Source organism: Mytilus trossulus, chromosome 1 (genome assembly GCF_036588685.1).
Source record: "Mytilus trossulus isolate FHL-02 chromosome 1, PNRI_Mtr1.1.1.hap1, whole genome shotgun sequence".
In the NCBI taxonomy this organism is placed as follows: Eukaryota; Metazoa; Mollusca; class Bivalvia; order Mytilida; family Mytilidae; genus Mytilus; species Mytilus trossulus.
In genome coordinates, this window is record NC_086373.1 from 78,270,899 (window position 1) to 78,294,704 (window position 23,806).

Here is a 23,806-nt window from a genome sequence, read left to right on the forward strand (position 1 = left end):
TTATTATGAATTGGATTTAATACCAGAATAATATTTTTAATGCTTTTAACATTTATTTACATACACATAATCTTCATATATTGTCTTCATTTTTGTTGGTGAAACATCTACTCCTAGCGAGACTTGATGGCTGTATAAGCTCTTCTTTGTAGTTGCTTATTCTTTTCCCTATATCCATCTGGTAGGTCAAATACTGAGAAAGTGAAAGCTCTTGAAAATGACAAATTAGATATGCTTCTTTCATGAGAATGAGGTCGGCTAGATTCAGCTTGTATAGTTTGGTTGGGTAAAGATTTGGTTTGTTCTCCCAAACATTTCGGACTGGCCTTTTCTTGCTCTGAATCTGTGTATGCCTTGGCTATCATATTCAGTTTCTAAAGAAGAAATCAAACCCGTTAATCTTTACTATGTTCCATGGTACTATTGGGGTCAGAATCCCTTTCATTTCTATTCAGGAACTTCAAAAGTAGATGAACTTTAAACATATAACCAGTGTTGAACACTTGAGATTATTATTTTTATGATTTTGTTGAACGAGGAATACTGATTTCTCAAAAGTTGCTAAGACAGGGCTATCAATCAATCAAATTAAGGTCATCACTCAAGAAATTTTACGGTCGCCATCATGAGCTGATTGGCCATTGTGACAAAAGTATGTCAGAAATCATATCTGATATTCTTTCTCAGTCATACTAACCTTCCATCATTAACGAACTGAACACAGAAATAACACGACGGGTCCCGTATAAGGTGCAGGAAATGCTTACCCTTCCGGAGCACCTGATTTCACTCCCGGTTTTTAGTGCAATTCGTGTTGTTTCTTATTTATTATTTATAACTGTTGATGTAAATGTCCTTTGATTTTTTTAATCTTTGTTTACTCCTTGGTTTTGAGTACTACCGGTATTGTCTTTGAGCAAAGTGACACATCAGGATATCTCTTTTCAAAGTTACATTACTTCAATTTTAACATTTAATTTGGTCATAGATCAACTTAGCTTTACATGTTATACAGATGTTTATGTATAAGGATCATCGTAGGTTTGTATCTAAAACAATTGTTTTTTTTAATTTTTATTGAGGTCACTTTCACTTGATGCATGTGAATAACCCCTCCTGATTTTTACATCTAAAACAAGGTAACTGTATAAAGCCACCTGTTTTACATCGAATACAGGTACTTCTGGCGATGCCACCTACTGTTTAACATAATATATAAAACTGTTCTCTACGGTCAACTGTAGCTTTAATATTATACAGGTAATTTTGTACAAGGACACTTATACTTCTACTCTGGTTGGTTCTGTCCAATGTCACCTGCAGTTTTATCACATGAAATATGTTATTCTGTCTCCTTTTTCTCTACGGTAATAAGGCTCAAGGTCACACAAGATCTTGCATGTTGAGAGGTACGTCTGTCTTGAGATAAAATGTTTTATTGCAGATAACAACCATTCTGTGAAAGGTCGTCTAAGCAAGACGCTTAATAATCGTAAAGTGTATTTTAAGCTAAGGTGCAAAACCACCTAAATTCACCCACACAACGGCCAATTTAATTCTAATACGTGTGATTTGGACACTTTACATACCTTCACATCTAATGCAGGTAATTCTTTTCCTGAATCTTGATCCGATTGATCACAAGTTATTTTCTTCGTCACCTTTTGGATGAACTTTTTCACTTTGTTTCCAGGCATTGTTTGCAAAAGTTCATTCAGTGTCAGCATTGATAGTTCTGTTTCAGCAGGTTCGTTTTCTTGCACAGATTGTACTAAAAAGATGAAATGTAACGTAATGAGAACAAGCTTAAATCAGGGACCTATTGTTTAGTGGTTGTCGTTTGTTGGTGTGTTTCATATGTGTTTCTCGTTTTTAACTTCAGGTTCAGGCTTTTAATATTTATTGTATGGCATATAATGATTACAATGTCACAAGACTTGTTATATTACAGATCGTAACTACTAGTTTCTAAAGAATAACTCAAGTTGATGATGCAACCTTGGATTTATGTCCTGTGATCGACAATATAATTTATTTGATAGTTTTGTTAGTGCATTTCACCGTAGGTTTGTATCTAAAACAATTGTTATTTTATTTTGATTGAGGTCACTTTCACGTTATGCAAGTGAATAACCCCGCCTGCATTTTTTTGGTGGAGTTTTATTTCATTGTTGGTTGCCATGGCAATTTAAAAGACAATTAATGTGTCAGATTAAAAAAAACAGATATTTGACTATGCTTCAATTATGTCTATATCGTCACACAAAGAAATTAATGTTTAAATATACATCACATGAAGTCCGATACCTCGAATTTATTCTTTAATGTTCCTTTCGTATAGTATATAACTAAATATTAGTACTGACTAAAGACAAGATATAGAAAATTAAAAATCATTTGATGACTTTTATGCGTCCGAAGTTTTTTTTCTGGATTCATCTTCATCGGGAACTCCCAAATCCGAATCTAGCTGTATAAAACATGTTTCCTGGACACTTTGAAAACATGTAAGACATCACTGATCAAGTAGATATTACTAATAGATGAATTTTAGTCTTCAAGAGTCATTTTGATTTTAACTCTTGACATCTTTAGAAAATTCTGAACAATTTGTCAGACTTATCCTCAGCAGTGAATTCAGTACAGTACTGCTCGGGAAATTCATTTGTAGTCAGTTTAGTATTAATACAATTAAATATGAAGTTCAGGTGCACAGATGATTAACAGCTAATGAACATAATAAACTTAGACGAAACAGATCTTAACTGCAAGTGAATTTTTTTAACAGCTCTGAATTAACCGCAGTGGATAAGTCTGAAAATATACTTTGAAAGACTGTGAAAGGCTGACAATGACTTCTTAGAGCTGTTCATATCAAAATTACCGTTTCAGACTAAAATTGAGTTACTGACGAATGTCTGAACAGGATGATAGCTTACACTGAAATATCGGACATTATTTGACACACAGTTGTACACGTTCAGATTCCCCCACCCCCCCTTCCAGTATATTTTTCATTGCTGATCGCCGTTGAGACATTTTCCATTGCTAATTGTATATGCATTACAATTGTGTCAATACTAAAGTTAAATATTATTATGTCGTCTGTATAAACTACCTATGATAGATAAATATGCTGTGCCTAGAAATTTTAAGTACTTGACCTTTTTGCAGATACAAGTTGCAATTACCCTAAATAGTCAACATGTCATACAGTGCTTACATTTCATATAGAGTGGAAATGATTTTAAGGACACTACCAAAAGTAGAATGCCTCCTTCATATCTTGATATTTTCTTCGATATTGACCCAATGGTGACTTCAAACTAAAATCTATGACAAACATCATGATTTCAACTTTCCAATTGCCAATCTCCCATTTCTCAATTGTAGCATACCCGTTACTCATATAGTGTTTATTATTTTAGTGGATACGTTACGCTCGTGCGTACTTTAAGGACTTTTTTTTAACATAAGTGTGCTGTAAGTCTAAGATCTATAAATATTAAGTACCAGAAAAGTTGTCTGATCTGTATATTTACTGATTGTGTCCTATTACCGATCATGACATGTGTTCTTAGTGGGAACTTGTAATGCGTGCATGGCAGAAGACACATACCGTCTCGACGCACTCTGTCTCGCTCCTATAGGATTTCATGCGATTCCTTCATGTTCTGTTAGTTCTAGATTTGACTTCTCTTATCGATCTAAGAGATTTGAACATAGCTTATAAAAAATTGAAAACAACACTTGCGTCCTAAGCTGTTTTCTTGATTTACCTTCAGCGTAAAAACTTTCCGAGACTAATTTAGTTACTAATTTTGTTTTTATTTCTTGTACGTTTTTTATGCCAAAGGAACCAGTTTCAAGTTACCTGTTGAATTATTCAGCTTTTTCGACAGGGGTTGACGTTGTGAACGTTTTTCTCTTTTCAGTTTATCATTCTTTATAACAGGATTCTCCTTCCTATGTCGATAGGTCGTTGTGACCAGAACAGCATCGTTCTCCTTGAGGTAAGGATTAGTGTTTCCCTCAACGTTCTGGACGTCCAAAGGTTTTACAAACCTAAATTTGAAGCATAACTTGTTACGATTTACAAGAAGTCAATCACTCAAAAATGGTAATTTGAATTGAAGAATAAACATAACTCTTATCAAAATAAAAATGAGTAAATATGGTTTGATTGTTGAGAAATAAATAAATATCCACCACAGGATATTCAGCATGGCCTAGCAAATATTTTTTGATTGTTCATTGTAATAAATAGGAAAACTAAAACTTAAAATTACTGTATGTGGAAGTTGAGTAAAGTACCCGAATACTTCCATTCGAATTTAAAGGATCATTAAATGCACGCCTAATTTAATTTAAACGTTCCAAGAGTGTTTACACCTCAAAAATAATTAGTTTCATTATAACTATATGTTTTATTACAAAATGAAATTATAAGTTCTTATAAAATAGTAGGGAAAAGAGGGGTTTTAGGGGTTAAAATTACAGACATATTGCTTAGTAATTGTAGAGTGGTTTCTTGCAACCAAGACAAAAGCATAATTGGCGTGTTTGTTGTGCTTTTTTAGGGAGTTCCTACAAAATAGAAGAAACGATGGTTATCTCCGAGTCTCTCCATTAACAAAAACTGGCCGACCTAATTTGACAAATATAACTTTCAGGGGCGCTAAACACCAACAAACAAACGTAGTTATACGTAAGAACCTTCAAAATCACGACTGGGAGGTATTAAACTGAAAACGGGTATTTAATATGATTGTCTACTATTTGACTTTCCGTGGATCATTTTGACAATTTTACCTTTTGCATAGATATGAGAAGATTTGTGTTTGTTTTGCTCATACATGGCATAATTTCAAGTCCAACATTAACGTCATCCCACTTCCACATTGTATGATTAATTTGACGGCCAGTACGAACATCATTCAATGCATTTCGTTGACTTGAAGCTGAATCTTAACCTTGAAATATCTATTTGTCAATTTATAAACATTTTTGAGATATCAATCTGAAATTAATCAAATTATACATCCAAATAAGAAAAAAAAACAACCGTCAACATAGAATAGTATCAAATTACAACTTCCACTCACCTATCCAAGATATTTCTATAATTCTTTAACTGTTTCCCTTTATCTGTACTTCGTGTTGATGCCTTGACATCTTGAATATTAGGAAGTTTTGGTTTAAGCTGACCTGCAGAATACTTCTTGTTGGACAAAGACTGATTTTTCTGGTGGTGCTGTTTTGCCAACTTTAAAACAGACCTTTCTAGATCTAAAATGGTGTTGAAATCGCTTTTCCTATCTTTATTGTAAAAACGGTGACGAGATGATTGCATGGGGATACCTGTGATGTTTTCGCGACTATCTTTTGTTAGTATTTGATTGCTAAGATTTCCATACTGTTGACTATTTCGCAGTACAGTTTCTACTCGTATAAATGGGTCTGAATCGCACTCACTTGTGGAATTCATCGATGAATGAAGCACATTTTGCAGAATTGGTTCGGAATAGCCATTTAGTACATTATTTTGTCGATAACTACTTGCGTCTAACATTTGATCAGAAGCTGAAAAACTTTGTCGACAACAACTATCCTCCAACAATTGACAGTCAGTTGAGAAATTCTGTCGACAATCACTTGCATCCATCCCTTGACCAACATCCGATGAATTTTGTCGATAGCCACATGCATTAAACGCATGATCGTCAGGTGAGGAATATTGTCGATAATCACTTGCATCCATACCTTGACCGATATCCGATGAATTTTGTCGATGACCTCTTGCTTCCAACACATGGTCAGCAGTTGGGGAATTTTGTCGATAACCACTCGCATCCAGCACTTGATTGGCAGTTGCTGAATTTTGCCGATAACCACTTGGATTCCACTTTGGATTCGGAGTTTGGGAATTTTGTTGATAATCATCGGCATCCAACAGTTGATCGGCAGATGATGAATATTGTCGATAATCACTTGCATCCAACATTTGGTCGGTAGTATGGGAATTTTGGCGATAACCACTTGTATCCAGCACTTGATCGGCAGTTGGTGAATTTTGTCGATAATCATCGGCATCCAGCAGTTGATCGGCAGATGATGAATTTTGTCGATAATCACTTGCATCCAACATTTGGTCGGTAGCATGGGAACTTTTTCTATTACAACTTGCATCTAACACTTGATTGGGTGCTGATAAATTCTGTCGACAACTACTTGCATCTAACATTTGACCGGCAGCTGAGGCTTGATCAGGAGCTGATAAGTATCCATGTTTAATCGAGTTATTCGGAGATGTGATAAAGTCATTTTCCGGAGATACCAACTCGAGCATTCTGTTAGGTTTTGTACCACCATTTTCACATGAAATTATTTTTTCCCGAACAAAACTCGAATCTTCTGCATGCTTGCCTCTATGAATAATTTCAACATTTAATCCCTCAACATTTCTATTCTGAGGTAACTTTGATCTGTTTCCTTTACTCACTTCGTTATGATGTCTGTCTAAGCACTTGCTTTTTTTTGATCTATTTTGTGTTTGCCTATCTTGCATTTTAAAACGGCTGTTGACCCTTTTGATAATATCGGTATCATTCCCGTCGAAACCTTCTGTTAGTGGTATAACATCTTTTGTCCGAGTTACAGCCTTTGTTGACTTCACTGATCTTTCTATGTTAGAACCCAGTTGTTGTAAAAAGGTTGAGCTTGTATATTTCTCTTGCTGATTATATAGAGACGAAAGATGCGTTCCATCTAAAAGAAAATCAACAGTGTGTGTGTTAGATATTTTTCATGACAAATTATTTTAAACTTTTTTCTATATATCTCATTAAAACTAAACCAACTACAGTGAGGCAGTGAGGGTTTCAAATGAATCATAGACTCTAAGGGATAAACATTAATCAAACGATATATCCTAACTAGTTTGAAGTAAACAAGCCTTATTTCTAGACTAAAATAATGTCTGTATCAGTCAGTTGTTATACCAAACTTATTAATTAGTATAGAATCATATTCAAAATAGTGTGTTCCTGGCCATTGATTGACGACCTAAATTATCCCATTGACTGGGACAGATTAGGTAAACGTTTGTCTGTAACGACCATTGCTCACTTCTTACTTATTATAGAATTTAAACTGTGGGGTCACCAAAGGTTCTTAACGCCTTTAATAATAAAATAATTCGAAAAAATATTCAGGAATAACTTTTATGTTTTGATTTATATTATTGATATAAATCAACACATCGTATTATTCCGGGGTCGTTTTTCGAATTGCTTTATTTAGGTGTTGAGGAGCTTTGGTGACCCCACAGATTCAGTGTATTTAACAAGTACATAGTGAGCAGTAATTGTTACCGACAAACGTTCACCTAATCTGTCCCAGTCAATGGGATAATTTAGGTCGTCAATCAATGGCCAGAACCACACTGTTTTGAATATGATTCTATCACTTTAAATTTTAGGAAAAGAACATGCAAGTAAATTAGATATTTCACAAATCAATCAGTAAAACAGATTTGTGCAATTCGATTACAAATTTTATCAGTTGTTGTGTGATTATAAAAACAATGCAAGTATAAACGCAATTATCAAATAAAGATATATACCGTTACTTTTATCTTTAAACGCGTCAAATTCCTCATCAGATATTGGAGCATGATGACTAGTTCGTAGGTTATTCGCCCATGACATGTAATTATCTCTGTCTGAAGATATTAGATCCGAACTAGCATCATAGCACAACATTGCCTGTTCGCTACCAAAAAGCTTCTTTAAGGTTTCTCGGCGTCGACGGCGAAACTTGGGTTGTGAATCGGGTCTTTCCGGAGCGATGGAGTCTTCCTCGTCATTGGCTTCTTCTTCCGAGCTGTCGTCAGGTGATACCAATTCTTGCTGCTTTCCATCTCGACCCTGTTTGCTCTTCTTCTTTCGCCTTCTTTTCCATCTGTTGTACCGTTTATCGGTATTTGGTTCAAAGTAAAAGTCCTTTCTTGCAGAAATGTCTGTAAACAAATAAAAACTATTTGAAATTAAACTCAAGCTACCGAAAAGTCGTTTTCACAAAAGGTATAATATTAAATATCCGCTTTTATGTAGAAACCTTATCGGTATTTGGTAAAACGTTTAGGAATTTGTAATCCTCAATGTTCTTCAAATTTGTTTTTTATTTGGCCTTTTTTTTACCTTTTTCTTATTCGAGCGTCACTGATGAATGTTTTGTAGACGAAACGTCTGTCTAGTGCAAATACAAAATTTCAATCTTGGTTTCTATGATGAGTATCTTCATTGCTATACAAGTTAAGAGTCTTTCAATTTTTGTTTTATTAATATCCTTACCTGGCAAAAATCCCCTATGAGATATATGTCTTAATCCCTGGGCACACTCGCGCATGATGTCTTGTAACATCTCTCTGAGAAAAAAAAGTATAAATCACTATAACATTTCCATTCAACAATACTAATGACATTGACACAGTTATACAAAAACTTATATGAATAGGTCACTTTTAATATCAATGAACAGCTGTAATGGATAGAATGGGCGATACCTGGGGTTGAAGTCAGTAAAACTTTGCTCAGTGCTTGAAGCACAAAAATCATGTTCGAAACATGAAATAAAACATTTTGATTGTTTGATTTTCGAGTACGAGTACAAAAAACTGACTCGAAAGTTTTATGACCGCAAGGCCAGAAATAAAGTCAATAAGTACACCACATCTTCCTATATCTATCTACTTAGATATAATAGACGTAGTTTCAAGAAATTTGCAGGGTGCTGTGCTAAATAAGGTGATAGAGGATTAATATTGTAAGAGGATTTACATATGCTATGCCTGTTGCCCTAATCCAATTCAATTTATTTGAATAAAATATTGTTTAAACTAATATTGTAAATGTCTTGCTAAGAGCTATAGAGGATATTAGTTTTATCAAATGAGATAGAATATGTATCATTTTTATTTAGTGTTGATGCACCAAAACAATAACAAAGCTAAGACTGAAATATCAGTTTGAAAGTCCCCGATTAAATATGTACGTATGGAGATAAAAGTAAAGTAAAAACGCTAACCTTGATTCCATGCCATTTACTCTTCCTATGAACTCGTCTTTTGAATATACTGCATTTGTCAAAGTTTGTTTGACACTTTCTGTTTTGAAAATTTCGGCCTCTATTATAATGTCATTGTCCTTTGATGACGAATTACTTGGAAGATTATGTATGCTAACAGAAATACTAGGATCTTCTAAATGTATTCCAATCTGCATTTCCGTGTTTGAATTATATGGAGTACCTAAATCGGCAAGTGGTGGTGTTTCTGTTAATTCAATTTGCGATAAATCAGGTGATGGTGGTGCTTCTGCTTCTTCACATGGCTCTAAACCAGGAGATGGTGTTGCTTCTGTTACTTCACTTTGTATTAGATCACTGGTTGACATCGATGAGGCTTTCTCTCTCGAAATGACAGGTAAATGTGAGCACTTTTCACATGGTTTGTAATTCGGCCGGTCGCTCGAAGGGAAAGCTAAATGCGAGTACTTTTCACATGGTTGGTGATTTAGACGCTCCCACGTAGGGACAGGTGAATGTGAGTCGTTTTCACGTGGATGGATGTTTGGTCGCGCCAGCAAAGTGATAGGTGAATGTAAGTACTTTTCGCATGATTGGTGGTTTGGCCAAAGTAGATTTATTATCCCATCAACAGCACGTCTCTCTGTATCTTTTTCTTTCCTTTCTCCAGAGTTTTGGTGAATTTCATTAGTTTCATTGGTAGAAACTTTAAATTGCTGGCTTGTTGTTTCTTCGTTTATAATTTCTAAGGACAAAAAATTATATAATGTATATATTGCATTACAAATATCAGATTTGTATACTGACGAAGCACATCTTGTAAAGATGTTACAAGAGTTATCAAAGGTACCAGGATTATACTTTGATACGGCTGACGCGCGTTTCGTCTACAGAAGACTCATCAGTGACGCTCAGATCAAAATAGTTTTAAAGCATTTAAAATAGGCAATCATATCATTATTAAACTTTTACCAATATTGTCTAATGTATAGTTCTTTTTGAGTTCTATAAACCTATAAGACTTCAAAGACAGATGCTGACAACAGTTTCTGTGCAATAGTTTTTGAACCGTTCAACCGCATTTAAATATGATGTTGAAAATGACAAAATGGAAATCAAGTTTGATATTGACGATTTTCACTTTAACCGTCTAGGAGTCGATTTTGTTTTGATATGATGTTGAAGATGACAAATGGAAATCAAGTTTGATATTGACGATTTTCAATTTAACCGTCAAGGGGTTGATTTTGTTTTGACATGATGTTGAAGATGAAAAATGGAAATCAAGTTTGATATTGACGATTTTCATTTAAACGACAAGGGGTTGATTTTGTTTTGACATGATGTTGAAGATGACAAATGAAAGTCAAGTTTGATATTGACGATTTTCACTTTAACCGTCAAGGGGTTGATTTTGTTTTGACATGATTTTGAAGATGACAAATGGAAATCAAGTTTGATATTGACGATTTTCACTTTTACCGTTCAGGAGTGGATTTTGAAATAGCACTTTGTGTCTTTTTATGATAATGGTTCTAGTAAGTGTCTGGAAAATAGCACTAATGGCAGTTGTTATCAAATAGTCCGTTTTTGTTTCACTTCAGTTTTTTTCTGTTGTTTATTGTTTTTTCTTTTAGTTGATGTGTTTCCTTCGGTTTTATTTTGTAACCCTAATGTGTTTTCTCTCTATCGATTTATGACTTTTCAGCGGTATACTACTGTTGCCTTTGTTTATGTGGTTTCAGTATTTGTTTCTGATGGCAAAATGAGGTTAAATTTATATAGTCCTTGAAATATTGGAAAATACACAAAGAACGTAGCAGGTCCATCAAGCATAAAAGGGCTTTAAATTGAACACATTTTTCTCTGAATTTGACAGCTTACGTTGGGTTATTTCGCTGTGTATCTCTTTCTTTAAAGCATACAAAGATTTGACAATTAATTTTTTTAAAGATAAACACATAGCTTATGATAAGTATGTGTATGTTAATTTTAATGTCTACCTGAATATAGAAGATACCTGTTTTGTTAGAACTGTGTTATACCTGTTTTGTTAGAACTGTGTTATACCTGTTTTGTTAGAACTGTGTTATACCTGTTTTGTTAGAACTGTGAAATATCTGTTTGGATATAATGCAAGTTGAACTTGAAAGTTCTTCATTTTCATCGGACCTCATTTTATTATGATTATTATGTAGATATCTCGGGCTGAGCCTTGATCTTTGATTGCCTTTGTGACGTTCTAATACAGCTTTAGATATCACTTTTTCATTGGCTATATGATGTGGTAATTCTGGTAAAGTAAACATATCATCTTTTAGAAAACTGTCTTTTAGAGGTTGGTCAACAATCAGTTCTTCACAAGTTTCCAAGCTCTTGTCTGGGTGTAATGGTTTTATGTTGTTATATGGCAGGGTTTCTGCATACGTTGCTGGCTGGCGGAAATAAGACTGGAATGGACTTTCCGATTCCAACATCAACGTGTCGTGGCTTGTCATTCTCCCCTCACATTTGACACAGCAATACGACGTTTTCTTTAATAATCCGGGTTTGAAATCTTTCAACTACAAAGTCAAACAACTCATGCATTTTGTGGTGAGGCTAGTTCATGGCCACCAATGAAGCGAGGTTAATTTGTACGTAAATATTTTTTAAATAAGAATGCTTGAAGACTGAAGTGAATGCTTTTCACATTGCCGATGATAAAAGAAATATTTCTTGAAAAATTTGCAAATGTCAATTTGGACCCTTGTTATGAATTCTAAACTGAACTTCTACGAAAAGTAGTATTTTGCTAACATATGCTTGATAACAGAATGAAATGTATGACGTAAGCATAAGTTGACGAAGTTTCTATAGAATGGAGTTTCTTAGTTTAACGCTAGCTTATCACTCGAAGCGAATTTTTAGAACAACATATATATAGACTTCACATTCTACCTGTATCTACACTTTATTACTGCATGCACTTATACTGCATAATTAGCAATGCAATCAAGACTATTTTTCTATCATCATTTTAACTGCCCTTAATGGGCTTATCCAATCCTAGTGAGGAAACAGTGAAATAGATATTTAAAAATAAGAGGAAAATACGCAAACAAGACAAATTATTAAAAACAGAAGACCACGATGAACGGTAAGGCGTCTAAAGTTAAAACAATAATATACTGAGTTCAAACGAAATTCGAATTCGATTCGCATTAACTAATTCGAATTAGTTTAATTCACTTAAAACGTTAAACATCCTAATTGAAATGTGTGTCAAATTCGTTAAAGTTACTGTCCTAACGACGTTAACCTTTGATTCGTATCAACAGGTTAATAATGCAACTTGGATAGTTCGAATAAGCCAATTCGACTTCAAGTAAAAAAAAAAGGAACAGAGTTCGAACGCAATTAAAGAATTCGATTCGCATTTCGTGTGAACGATGTATAAAATTGATTTCAAAATGATACCAGCAAGGCGCCCCAGAAGATTTATATTGAAGTTTTGTTTTAGCTTATATGATAAAAATATTCATTATGTTTCGATATTTTTTATTTTGTAATATAAATTAAAACTTTATCTTGTGAGAGGAGGCCTCGGTATGAGAGTGGTCTTAACATTTTTCAACATCAACCTTAATTGATCAGGATTTTCCGTTCATGTTTCATGCAGAAGGTCAGTGGTTCTCTCCGACTTCCCTTCCAATAAAAACTTATTGCCGCGATATAGCCAATATCACTGAAAGTGGCTTTAAACACCAACAATTCATGATATTCTACATGATTCTTATTTTTCTTTTAAATGTAAATCAAGCATGCAAGATTTTGAAATTCTCTGTGACATTTCTGATTTGTGTTTTTAATCTTTTGTCAACGATCTTTGAATCTATGTTTTAGCTGGAACACAGATTACATTGAAAAAAATTACCTCAGATTTAGATCTGAAATCAGGACATGACATTTTTTTACCATCCAACTTTAAATAAGATGCTTCTGGATTGGGAGATGACGGTGGGTTATCGGGAGACGATCTTCCACCGCATTTACTGCATTCACTACAAGTTGTACTGCTATATGATTGGCTGATGTAATACTGTCGCCTATGTGTTAGTGGCGTACTTGGCTGCAATTAAGATCAACAAAGAATGTAGAAATTCAATTACTGTAATTCATTTTTAAAAGTTAATACCAACAAAATGTTTTCCTTTTTTTAATTGTTTACATTTTGATATGTCGGCCCTTTATTGCTAACTGTTTAAAGTATGACTCGTAGATGACCATTATCCCCGTAAGCAAATGTCCCTGCATGTGCAAGTAGAATTTTTTTTTTTTTTTTTTTTTCGCATACAGTGTTCTTAGTTGTGTTCAAACAGTATGGTTAAGCAAATGCAAGCAAAGCAACTCGTATCACTTTCAGGGATGCAAGTCGATCAACTGTAAACACTCAAAGACAAAAGTTAGAAAACTTACGGTCAAATATGTACACAATTTGCATAAGGGCCAATAACTTGTCTGATGTCAACTTTTCCTGAAGAAGTGCAAATCCATGTTTAATATTGATATATCCGATTCATAGCGTTCAATAATCATAATGTCTATGATGGTGTTTTTTTATACTTTTAGGCGTACATATCAGTTAGATTGTGTACAAATGACCCAATGAACTCGTAAGAAGGATCGGTTGACGAATATATATATGTATCTAGACGTTTTATAAGCATGTAAGATTTTGAATTTCTCTGTGACATTTCTGATTTGTGTTTTTAATTTTTTGTCAACGATCTTTAAATCTATGTTTTAGCTGGAACACAGATAACATTGAAAATAATTACCTCAGATTTAGATCAACCTCAACGTTTTATAATATATACATTTTTTACAATTTCTTATGTAATTGCATTTTTAAAATATTACCAGACGAAACTGCAGATTGGATAGAGCATCCAGTTTTTCTCCATTGACACTCAGTGGTCCTGTTTGTATCTCATCTTTGGCGCACGCAGGATCATAAAACGTGTGCTGATAATACTGGGTAGTTGATGGTCTTTGTGGTAGAAGATCAATCTTAACATAAACAAAATGAATATTATGTTTTAAGGTGTGTTTTGTGTTTTTATGTTCATGAATTTAATTGGTACAATGCAATTTCTTTTTCCATTCTCTTTGCAACAAATAAATGTATCAACCACTCAGTGGCGGCATATCTCTTCTGGTATTTGTATACCTAATATTTATCATTGATGAACTAGGAGTAAGAAATAGGAATATAAAAAAAACTAGTGGTTATAAAACTCATATTACTTTAAGAAATAGGTAGATCAGACTAGTTTCCACTGAATTTCTGTCAATCTTAGACTCAAAATTAGAAAAAGGTTAAAACCTGGAATGTGTATATAGAAAAGTCGCAACAATACAAATTATAGATTGTGCAAATTATCAAAAAAAAAGAAAAAGTTGTTTTAGCGCTTTACATCGTTGTTGAAGACAGTTTTGTTCTGAACTGAGAACAAGCAATATGTGGTTGATTGTAATTGGGTTTTTTTCTTCTTCTAAGTGTTTCATTTTAAACTTTTGGTTTCAACAGTACCTAATGGTAACAAATTACGCACTAGATTAAAGTTGTTCACATCATTCGAATGAGATACAATACCACGGTGTATTAAAATGCATTCTTCTCTTTATATATTGCATGTACCTCTCTCGGTTTTCTCCGTATTGCTGTTCGACTTTTAAGTGTGTGTGTCAGCTCTGTATTTAAAAGGGATAGCCCTTGTATTTCGTTGACAGTACAGCTACCTTCCCTGCTTCTGTTGGCCGCTGTCAAACTTCCTATCTTAAAGGGGAAGTAAAAACAAATAAATGACTGGGGCTCTATAAAAATCAGAGACTGGTCATCTGGTACGTCGACGTTAAAGTTTTATACATTTTTGTTTTGCGCGTCTTATTATTGTTATTTACTTATCTATTTGTATATTCGTTTGTTTTGTGTTTTTTGTCAGCTAGCCGTTATTGTTGTTTGTTTTATAACTTTGTATTACTCATTGGTGGATAGTGGATCTTAGTGGTAGTAAGCTGCGTCATAGTACCCGATGCCACGGCGAGAACAAAATGCAGTGTCAAACTACCAAGATTAAAGTCAAGTAAAAATTCCACGTAAAAGATAAAGTTGTTAAAATCTTTGTTACTTTTCACACATAAATAGTAAACAGTTGTCTAATGTTAGTTTTTTCATATGTTCAACACGTATAAATGAATTACTTATTTCGCGATTTCCCCTGATAGCATGAATCATCATTGAAGAGCATTTATACAATCGAATGTAAGTTGGCTTCGTTAATATCTTTCTAAATAGTCTTTGAATAAGACATTCATATCTACCTTAGCAACTTTTGTCTTGTCTAACCCTTTAGTTGGAGTTGATGGTGAATGGCGGGATCCTTTGTCTGGATTGTATTCTATTAAGGATACGGTTGTCATTATAACACGGGTAGATCCTTCTCACTCCATTTTCGAGATACGCCGATATCGAATGGTAACGTAACGTCATAATAGCTTAGTTGTTAGCGCCTGTGTCATTGGTCTCTTGTGGAGAGTTGTCTCATTGGCAATTGTACCACCTCTTCTTATATCTTTATAAATTAGTTGGGTGTTGGTAGATGCAATAGTGCTGATTTACAACTGATGTTATCAAATCAGATTCTTCCGAATGGGAAAGACATATGTTAAAGAGTTAGGGATTTCGTTATCACATATTATCACAAATATATAAGCAATTGGTATGCTAGCCAAAATAAAGCTTCTGATGGAAAACTGTTTAATTATGTGAAATTTAAGCACAATTTTGGTTATGAAAATTATCTTTCTTTAATTAAGGACTCTGATTTAAGAAGATCTATATGCAAATTACGTATTTCTGCTCATAAGCTTCAAATTGAAGTTGGACGTTTTTCAAATATTCCACGAAATGAAAGAATTTGCAAAAAATGCTCCTCTGGCTGTGTTGAAGATGAAATCCATTTTTTAACTAACTGTGAAAATTTTAAATCAGATAGAGATGCGCTCTTTGACTTTGTTTGTCAAAGAATTCCAAATTTTTCTATACTTGATAATCAGCATAAATTTATTTATTTGTTAAACTGTGAAGACAATCAGGTCCTTAATGCTGTTGGTAAATTTATTAAAGTGAATATGTGTTAGTAATTGTATTGTTACTGTATGTAAAAAATGTTTGTATCTATATATCTATCAAGTTAATATTCTTTTTCCTCTGTATGCCCCTTGTGGGCCCTTAATTGGAAATAAAATATGTTCTGTTCTGTTCTGTTCTATTACTAAGAACTTTTACCCTATTCTTTGTATTCAAAGATTTGGTTTAACCTGCAGAATTCAAACCAGATATTACATCCTAAGTTTGACAGTTGTGTTGTTTAAAACCCTATCAACTATTTTCCGTGTAAACTCAATGCGCCTCTGCATAAACCAATTATTAAAGAATATCAAGTTATCACCGCTAGGATGAAATTTGAAAAAAGGCAGGACAGGATTATGAGTTAAAAAAAAAGGCAGGATGAGGAACTTGGCAAAAAAAAAGGCATGACAACAATTGTTTTATGAACCGCTCAACACAAATGGATGGAACAAGCACACAGTCATATTTCCATGACTACATGATACAGTCTAATACTGATCATTGATACCAAAAAACTTATACCAGAACACTAAAAGAGTTTTTGTAGATATGATTTTGGCATACGGAGAAAAATACAAATATAATAATAAACAATAGGTTTGTTTGCCCAAACGCTACCTACCCAGAAAAAGCTGCCTACTCAAATTCTTTTATTGTCCTGATTTGAAGAAGGTTTTTTTTAATCAAATAGGCATGAAGACTAATAAACAACTGATACTTCAAATTTTTTTTTGAAAAAAAGAAAAAGAAAATGACTACCTACCTACCCACTGTCTCAACCTTTGTGTAGGGTTTGGGCAAACCAAAATATTTTTAATTGTCGCCTTAAACCATTCGGGTGCTGGGCAACTGAAACGTCAGGGGAGATAATTCAAAGAAAGGTACTTTTACAATAGAATGTGTTAGGAATTTACCTTTTTACAATGTAGCAAGAAAATGGGTCCGGTGACCCCATTTTTTTCCTTTTCTTATCTGAAAGCATACTATTAAAGCTATCTTTTAATAATCAGTTATGTCAAATTCTATTGTGTAGTTTTCGTTTTTATGACAGAAAATTGGGTTTTCCATGATGATACTCTATACAAAATCTGTCAATTTTGAACAACACTTAGCGTGAAAATAAGCCGTGACCCATTTTTTTATTATTGTTTTTTCAAAAAAGCATGATATAAACTACATTTTGACGAATTATTAAAAAAATCAATGGATTATAATTTAGACACCCTATACACAGGCACTTGTCTCAGAAAAAAATTTCCTATATACCTTATTATAACACGTGTTATAATAAGGTATATAGGGGAAAAAATTTCTGAGACAAGTGCCTGTGACCCTATACCTACTATTAGGCTGATAAATTTTATAAGATAAACTTTTATCATCTGGTCCAAAAAAAGTATTTGCCAAATAACATATAACCTGTACAAAACCCATGTACAAAATTTTTTAATTTGTTCACAACATCAAATATATACATCTAGATCCATGATCAGTACACGTCTGTACTGTAGTAGTAGTCTAAATGTATCCACATATTTTATCACTTGTTCCTTTAACCAAAAAAATCAATATCACAATTTTGTTTTTCCAATAATAATATAGGTGTATTGATCACTAGAAGTAAACTTTGTTGCTAGTGTATATTTTATGATAACATGGAAGGGGCGAAATGGTGTGGGACGAATGACGACTAAACAAATTTACATTTTTAGTTATGTCCCTTTGTCTTCGTTCTTATCAAAGAAAACATATTTAGACCAAAAATGCTTTCCTGACAACAACAAAGTATTTTTTTTACAAATTAATCGACATAAAAAGCATATTATAAAAGAAGATGTGTACCCAAACTTGTCAGAAATGTTGAAAATCATTCAAATAGTTAAAATTGTACAGAAAATATGTCTGATTTTGGATCATGTGCATGCATAGTCTGTTTAACATAAAACATTAATTTGTTGATAAAATCATAAATAATTAAAATATTGAGAAACATTTCAGAAATATGTTGACATTAAATACAAAATTGTATATTGAGATTTGTTAAAGAAATAAAGTCATAAGGATACACCAGACTGCACCGTATAACAGTTTGGTTTTAATTTTAAATTCATTTTATATTAACATACACCTTATCGCTATTAGCCTAGTCGGCTGGCTGACCTGGCCTCTTGACCTTTTGACGCATACAACAATCACTTATCCATTGTGGCGTCAGATATTTTGTTTTATGACGTCAAAATTTTACGGGAACCTGTGTGATATCCAGTAGTGGTGTACAAATAGCGATAAGGAATATTCCATACATATCACAGGCACTTGTCTCAGAATTTTTTTTTACCTATATACCTTAATATAACATTAAGGTATCAGAAAAAAAAATTACCTATATGGGACAATACCCCTAATGCGCCTTGAAATGAGGAACACAAAAGTCACGTGTAAACAAAAAATCTCTGTGTAGTGATATTTGACACATTTCTATGATAAACAAATAACTGAGCTGAACCATTAGTGTTAATTTAGAAAATAAGGGAACACAGAATAAATGTGTAAAAACCATGGAGCTATGAAATGTGTTCAAAGTATAAAAATTTCAAAGAACTTATTGTGTTAAAATTGGGATTTTTTACCATGAGGAGCGACATCGCAAAAGGATACTCGAGGTTTGCTAAATTACGGAAAAATGAATCACACTTCGTACCCCGAAAATTTAACCACATATGTAAAAATGTCTCAGCTTCGAAACAAGCCATCATACATATACAAGTTTACGATATGGGCTGAGCAACAGAAGAAAACGTTACCATTACGGCCTATGGAATAACAATTGCGCATATTGCCCCATATACCTTAATATAACATTAAGGTATATAGGTAATTTTGTTTTTTTCTGAGACAAGTGCCTGTGATACATATAAATTATCTTTATAGATTGGTAATGGAACAGTACACAATATTGGGAAGGATAGGAGAAGGCGCTCATGGCATTGTTCTTAAAGCAAAACATATAGAGGTTTGTTAATGCATGGTTTTATGTTACATACTGTTCATCATTCTTTCAGGGGGAATAAAAATCTTAAGATTTTTTAGCCCTCTGCTGTCCCTAAATAATGTGCATTTCAAACACATTTTCAATTTTTGCAATATAAAATTCACATTTAATATAGAAATAAGAAGATGATGTGGTATAATTGCCAATGAGACAACTCTCCACCAGAGACCAAAGTATAAGTCACTAAACCATACAGATTAATACCCTCTTAGAATTAAAAAGAAATCAATATGCTAAGTTAAATATTATAAGAAAGTTCATCAAATGATTTTTAACTTTCCTTAAGGACAAACCAAAAATTCTAACATGGTGTCCTTCAAACGCTTTGAGTACACACCCTTGGTAAAATTTGAATATATTGCATGGGCTGTTCCGATCGTACTCCCACGTCATATGCTTTTTTATGAATGAGTTTGAGACGTCATAAAACAATGACGTTAGAATATGAGCATTTTACGGGGAAATACACGCTTGTCTTACCGAAAATCATCACAACATGGAAACGTAAACAAACAATGCTAAAATTTGTTATAAGCCATATTTGTTTAAACATTTAAGACATATAAGTAAATTATCATTTAAATCAATTCAAAACTATCTATATACGTTATTTTAAATAGTTTAAGCATGTCACTAATTCAGTTTGCTCAGTTCTTTTACGCCAATTTAATAGTGTGTTTATTTCTGGATATGGCAAATATTTGCCTCCACCTAGAGCGCTTCGTTGCAAAAGAATTGCCGTATTTGACCTATTAGAATCAAAATAATTCATGGGGGCTTGAATATATCTAGATTTAACCACGGGTTGTCCCTTTGACAATAACATAAAACTAGAAAGATATGCATTAAAAATATTTTTGTGAAAAAAATAACATTTGTGTAGGCATTTAGTTATTTAAACTTTTTAAAATTTTAGTGATGATTATTGAATTTGGGTGATACATATTGTTATATTAGGTATACATGTACATGTATATTTTATAGAGTGGTGAAGTCGTTGCCTTGAAAAAAGTTCCACTCAGAAAACTTGAAGATGGTATTCCAAATACAGCACTCAGGTACTTATGTGTATTTCACTTTAGAACAGAATACATGTTTAAATGTTTCCTTTAATCAGACTGAAAATAATTAGAGAAAAGCAGAAAACCTCATTTTGATGTCTTCATTTTTCATTATGATAGACTTGATAACAATAAATATTAAACTAATTTAGATATTTTAATACATGTACCCAGGGTTTCCCCTGGGTCAATTATTTTTTTCGCCACCTCTTTCGCCAAAACAATATATTTTCGCCACTTTATTATTTTTCTCGCCAAGTAACACTATATGCTTGAAACGCGTGTGTAACTGAAACAACTTTGAAGTACCCACTCAAATTAATGATCTATATGAAAGTTAAATGATAAAGTTATAAATCAGAGACCTTTCTTGCTTTTGAACATTTTTCGTCATAACAACAATTTTCTTTTCTGGACTATCATTAAAAAAAGGAGAGGAAGCTTAAAAATTTTGCTTCAAACATGTGCTTCGCAAAGTGGTTAATCAATCCCTTTTGTGACATGTGACAGAAGCCATTTAACCATATCATTTTGTCATATACAATCAACACCTTTATTAATTAGTCCTTTGACGTCGATAGCTATGAATGCAATCAGCTGATTATTGATTTTCTGTCCGAATTTTTTTTTTTTGAATTTTTATTATTTATAACTTCCAATTTACAACATAATATACACAAATATAATAGCAATATATAATATATAAATCTATAGATATTATCTAATCAAAACAACTGTCTATTAGGAAGCAATTTTTTTTTAAAATACAAATATAAGATAAAGAGTAAAGCAGTTTGAACACCGGAGAGAGAGAGGGAGAGAGAGAGAGAGAGAGAGAGAGAGAGAGAGAGAGAGAGAGAGAGAGAGAGAGAGAGAGAGAGAGAGAGAGAGAGAGAGAGAGAGAGAGAGTGAGAGAGAGAGAGAGAGAGAGAGAGAGAGAGAGAGAGGTGTTAGAGGAGAATGAGAGAAGTGTGAGAGGAGAATGAGAGAGGTGTGAGAGAGGTGTGAGAGGAAAGGAGAGTGAGAAAGGAGAGAGAGATGTGTGAGAGGAGAATGAGAGAGGCGTGAGAGGAAAGGAGAGAGAGAGAAAGAGAAAGAGAGAGAGAGAGAGAGAGAGAGAAAGAGAAAGAGAGTGAGAGAGAAGAGTGTGATGAGTTTTCAATATAATTCATCTAGAAATTAAATTCTATTTTAGTATAGTAAATACAGCATTTTCATTTATAACATGTATAATATTGAATGTAAAGTATATACATTTTTGTATTTAACTAAGTATTATATCAAAAACATTCCATTCTCTGAGAAACTGATGTTCACATTTGTTTTTCATAGCAATATTTTTGTCCATTGCATACACATATTTCATCTTTTCTTTTACTGAGTTTAATGTAAGATTTTTTTTAAAACATCTAGAATTATAAATATATTGCTTTATGGTAAGAAAAATAGTATTTTCTGCATTGCCTTTTGATATTTTTGCAGAGTTACCAAACAAAAAAACTTCTTGTGTAAAAAGTACACTAATTCCATTGGTCAGAAACCAATTTTCAATCTGTTCTAATAATAATTGTGTATGTTCACATTCCCAAAATAAATGTTCTAATGTTTCAATTTCTCTATTACAAAAAGTACAATTTGGATTATCATAAATCTTAATTTTATGAAGAAATTTGTTTGTAGCTAAGATTCGATGATTGAATCTATACTGTAGCCACTGTAACTTAGTATTATTTGTGACAACAAATGGCAGTTTATAAATTTTTTCCCAATGATTTTGATCAAAGCCAAAAATTTCAGTCCATTTTAACTGACTAGTGGGAACACTTCCATTTTTATTTAAACAATATACATATCTTTAGATCCTTTTGAACTTTTAACTAGCCTTTTAATAGCAGATGGAATTAAAGGTAGTTCTAATTTGTGATTTTTTCCCACAAATGATTTTGATGCTTGATGTATAGCAGATATAATACTATTATATCTTATGAAATTCACATTTATCTGATACATTTCTTCTATTTTTTTATGAGAGAAAAAGGTCCCATCTTCATTTACAATATCATTTATAAATCTTATACCATTTTCAAACCAATCTTTATAAAAAATAGGTTTATTTGCTACCTTTATATTATTGTTAAGCCAGATTGGACTAGCAAGAAAGCATTCCCAACTGTCATATTCTTCTTTTTCTCTAAGAAGTTGCCATGCTTTCAGAACATCTTGCCAAAATTTATTTTTGATATGTTGTTGTAATTTTTGGATATAAACACTTCCACAACCATAAAATTTTTCAAGTTCTACATGAACGTTTGACAAAAAAACATTCTGCCATTTGTTGTCTGTTTTAAATAATCTCCTTATCCATGTACACTTCAGTGCTAAAATAAATGCACTAAGATTTATCATTTTGAGTCCACCATCTTCAATATCATTTTGTAAAACATCTCTTTTAATTCTATCAATTGGTGAACTCCATATAAAATTGTACATAAGTTGAATAACATTTTTTAAAATATCATCATTTGGATTTGGTAAGGATATAAACAAATGATTTAAAATAGGCAATAGCAATGTCTTTACTACAGTAATTCTACCAATAACAGTAAGATTTCGTTTTGACCATTGTCTTATTACACATTTAATTTGTACAATTTTTTCATCATAATTAATTTTTACAATTCTATCAAGATTAACATCAAAGCTTATACCTAATACCTTAAAACATGTTTCTCCCCATGTAAGGTTTCTATTTTGGCATAATACCTCATTACTATACTTTTTATTTCCTATCCAAATAACTTGTGTTTTAGAAAAATTAATGTTTAAACCAGATATATTTCCAAACCAATCTAATTCATTTAATGCTTCATTCAAAGATTCTTCTTTACCATCTAAAATAAGAGATGTGTCATCAGCAAATTGTGAAAGTTTGTGCTCAACTTGCGTAATTGTAATACCATTTATTTTATCATTATTTCTTATTTTTAGTGCTAATATCTCAGCACAGAGAATAAAAATATAAGGCGACAAGGGATCACCTTGTCTACAGCCTCGTTCTATAGAAAAAAATTCTGATAGATGTCCTCCCTGGTTAACAGCTGATTTGATATTGTTATAAAAAACTTTAACCCAATTAATTATTGATTCTCCAAAATTGAACAACTTCAAGACACTAGTTAAAAATTCCCAAGAAATCGAATCGAATGCCTTTTCGAAATCAATGAGCAGCAAAAGTCCTGGTATATCTTTTTCCTCTGTAAATTGCATGATATCATAAATTAAACGAAGATTTTCTCCAATATATCTTCCACTAATAAATCCAGTTTGGTTGAAATCTATCAGTTTATCTAAAACTGTTTTAAAGCGTTTTGCTATAACTCCAGAGCCAATTTTATAAACTGTATTTAATAAAGATATAGGTCGCCAATT

At 32.8% G+C, this 23,806-nt stretch overlaps 3 protein-coding genes across 7 annotated transcripts in view; 1 reads left to right on the forward strand and 2 right to left on the reverse strand.

Moving 5' to 3' along the window:
- LOC134686021 (uncharacterized) lies at window positions 1–15,604 on the reverse strand. The gene is made up of 12 exons (XM_063545726.1): window positions 15,454–15,604; window positions 14,771–14,908; window positions 13,990–14,139; window positions 13,004–13,198; window positions 11,183–11,651; window positions 9,088–9,832; window positions 8,355–8,428; window positions 7,625–8,020; window positions 5,106–6,768; window positions 3,875–4,065; window positions 1,590–1,771; window positions 1–374 (listed from the first exon to the last, which is right to left on the reverse strand). Exons 1-12 carry the CDS (start codon window positions 15,550–15,552, stop codon window positions 114–116), a joined length of 4,563 nt encoding a protein of 1,520 aa, XP_063401796.1. The 5' UTR covers window positions 15,553–15,604; the 3' UTR covers window positions 1–113.
- LOC134686054 (cyclin-dependent kinase 20-like) overlaps window positions 9,583–23,806 on the forward strand; it is a 24,038-nt gene continuing 9,814 nt past the window's right edge. Inside the window, exons 1-3 of one of the 5 annotated variants that reach the window (XM_063545761.1) lie at window positions 9,583–9,661; window positions 19,196–19,277; window positions 20,301–20,374. In XM_063545761.1, coding sequence (XP_063401831.1) covers window positions 19,203–19,277; window positions 20,301–20,374 — 149 coding nt within the window. In that variant the 5' untranslated portion in view covers window positions 9,583–9,661; window positions 19,196–19,202. Of the gene's footprint in view, window positions 9,662–17,959; window positions 18,152–19,195; window positions 19,278–20,300; window positions 20,375–23,806 lie in introns of those variants that run through there. The other 4 variants (XM_063545756.1, XM_063545766.1, XM_063545750.1 and 1 more) reach the window with 4 other exon arrangements.
- Window positions 21,545–23,558, reverse strand: LOC134697074 (uncharacterized). Its single transcript, XM_063559109.1, has 2 exons — window positions 22,386–23,558; window positions 21,545–22,200 (listed from the first exon to the last, which is right to left on the reverse strand). The coding sequence occupies exons 1-2, from the start codon at window positions 22,865–22,867 to the stop codon at window positions 21,642–21,644; spliced, it is 1,041 nt and encodes a 346-aa protein (XP_063415179.1). The 5' UTR covers window positions 22,868–23,558; the 3' UTR covers window positions 21,545–21,641.

Coding starts and splice junctions, on each gene's coding strand:
- LOC134697074 (XM_063559109.1), bottom strand. CDS start 22,867: ATGTACAATTTTATATGGAGTTCACCAATTGATAGAATTAAAAGAGAT. Junction 22,201..22,385: donor CATAAAAAAATAGAAGAAAT/GTATCAGATAAA, acceptor TAAAAATGGAAG/TGTTCCCACTAGTCAGTTAA.
- LOC134686021 (XM_063545726.1), bottom strand. CDS start 15,552: ATGACAACCGTATCCTTAATAGAATACAATCCAGACAAAGGATCCCGC. Junction 4,066..5,105: donor TATAGAAATATCTTGGATAG/GTGAGTGGAAGT, acceptor CTTCAAATTTAG/GTTTGTAAAACCTTTGGACG. Junction 1,772..3,874: donor AAAGCTGAATAATTCAACAG/GTAACTTGAAAC, acceptor TCATCTTTTTAG/TACAATCTGTGCAAGAAAAC.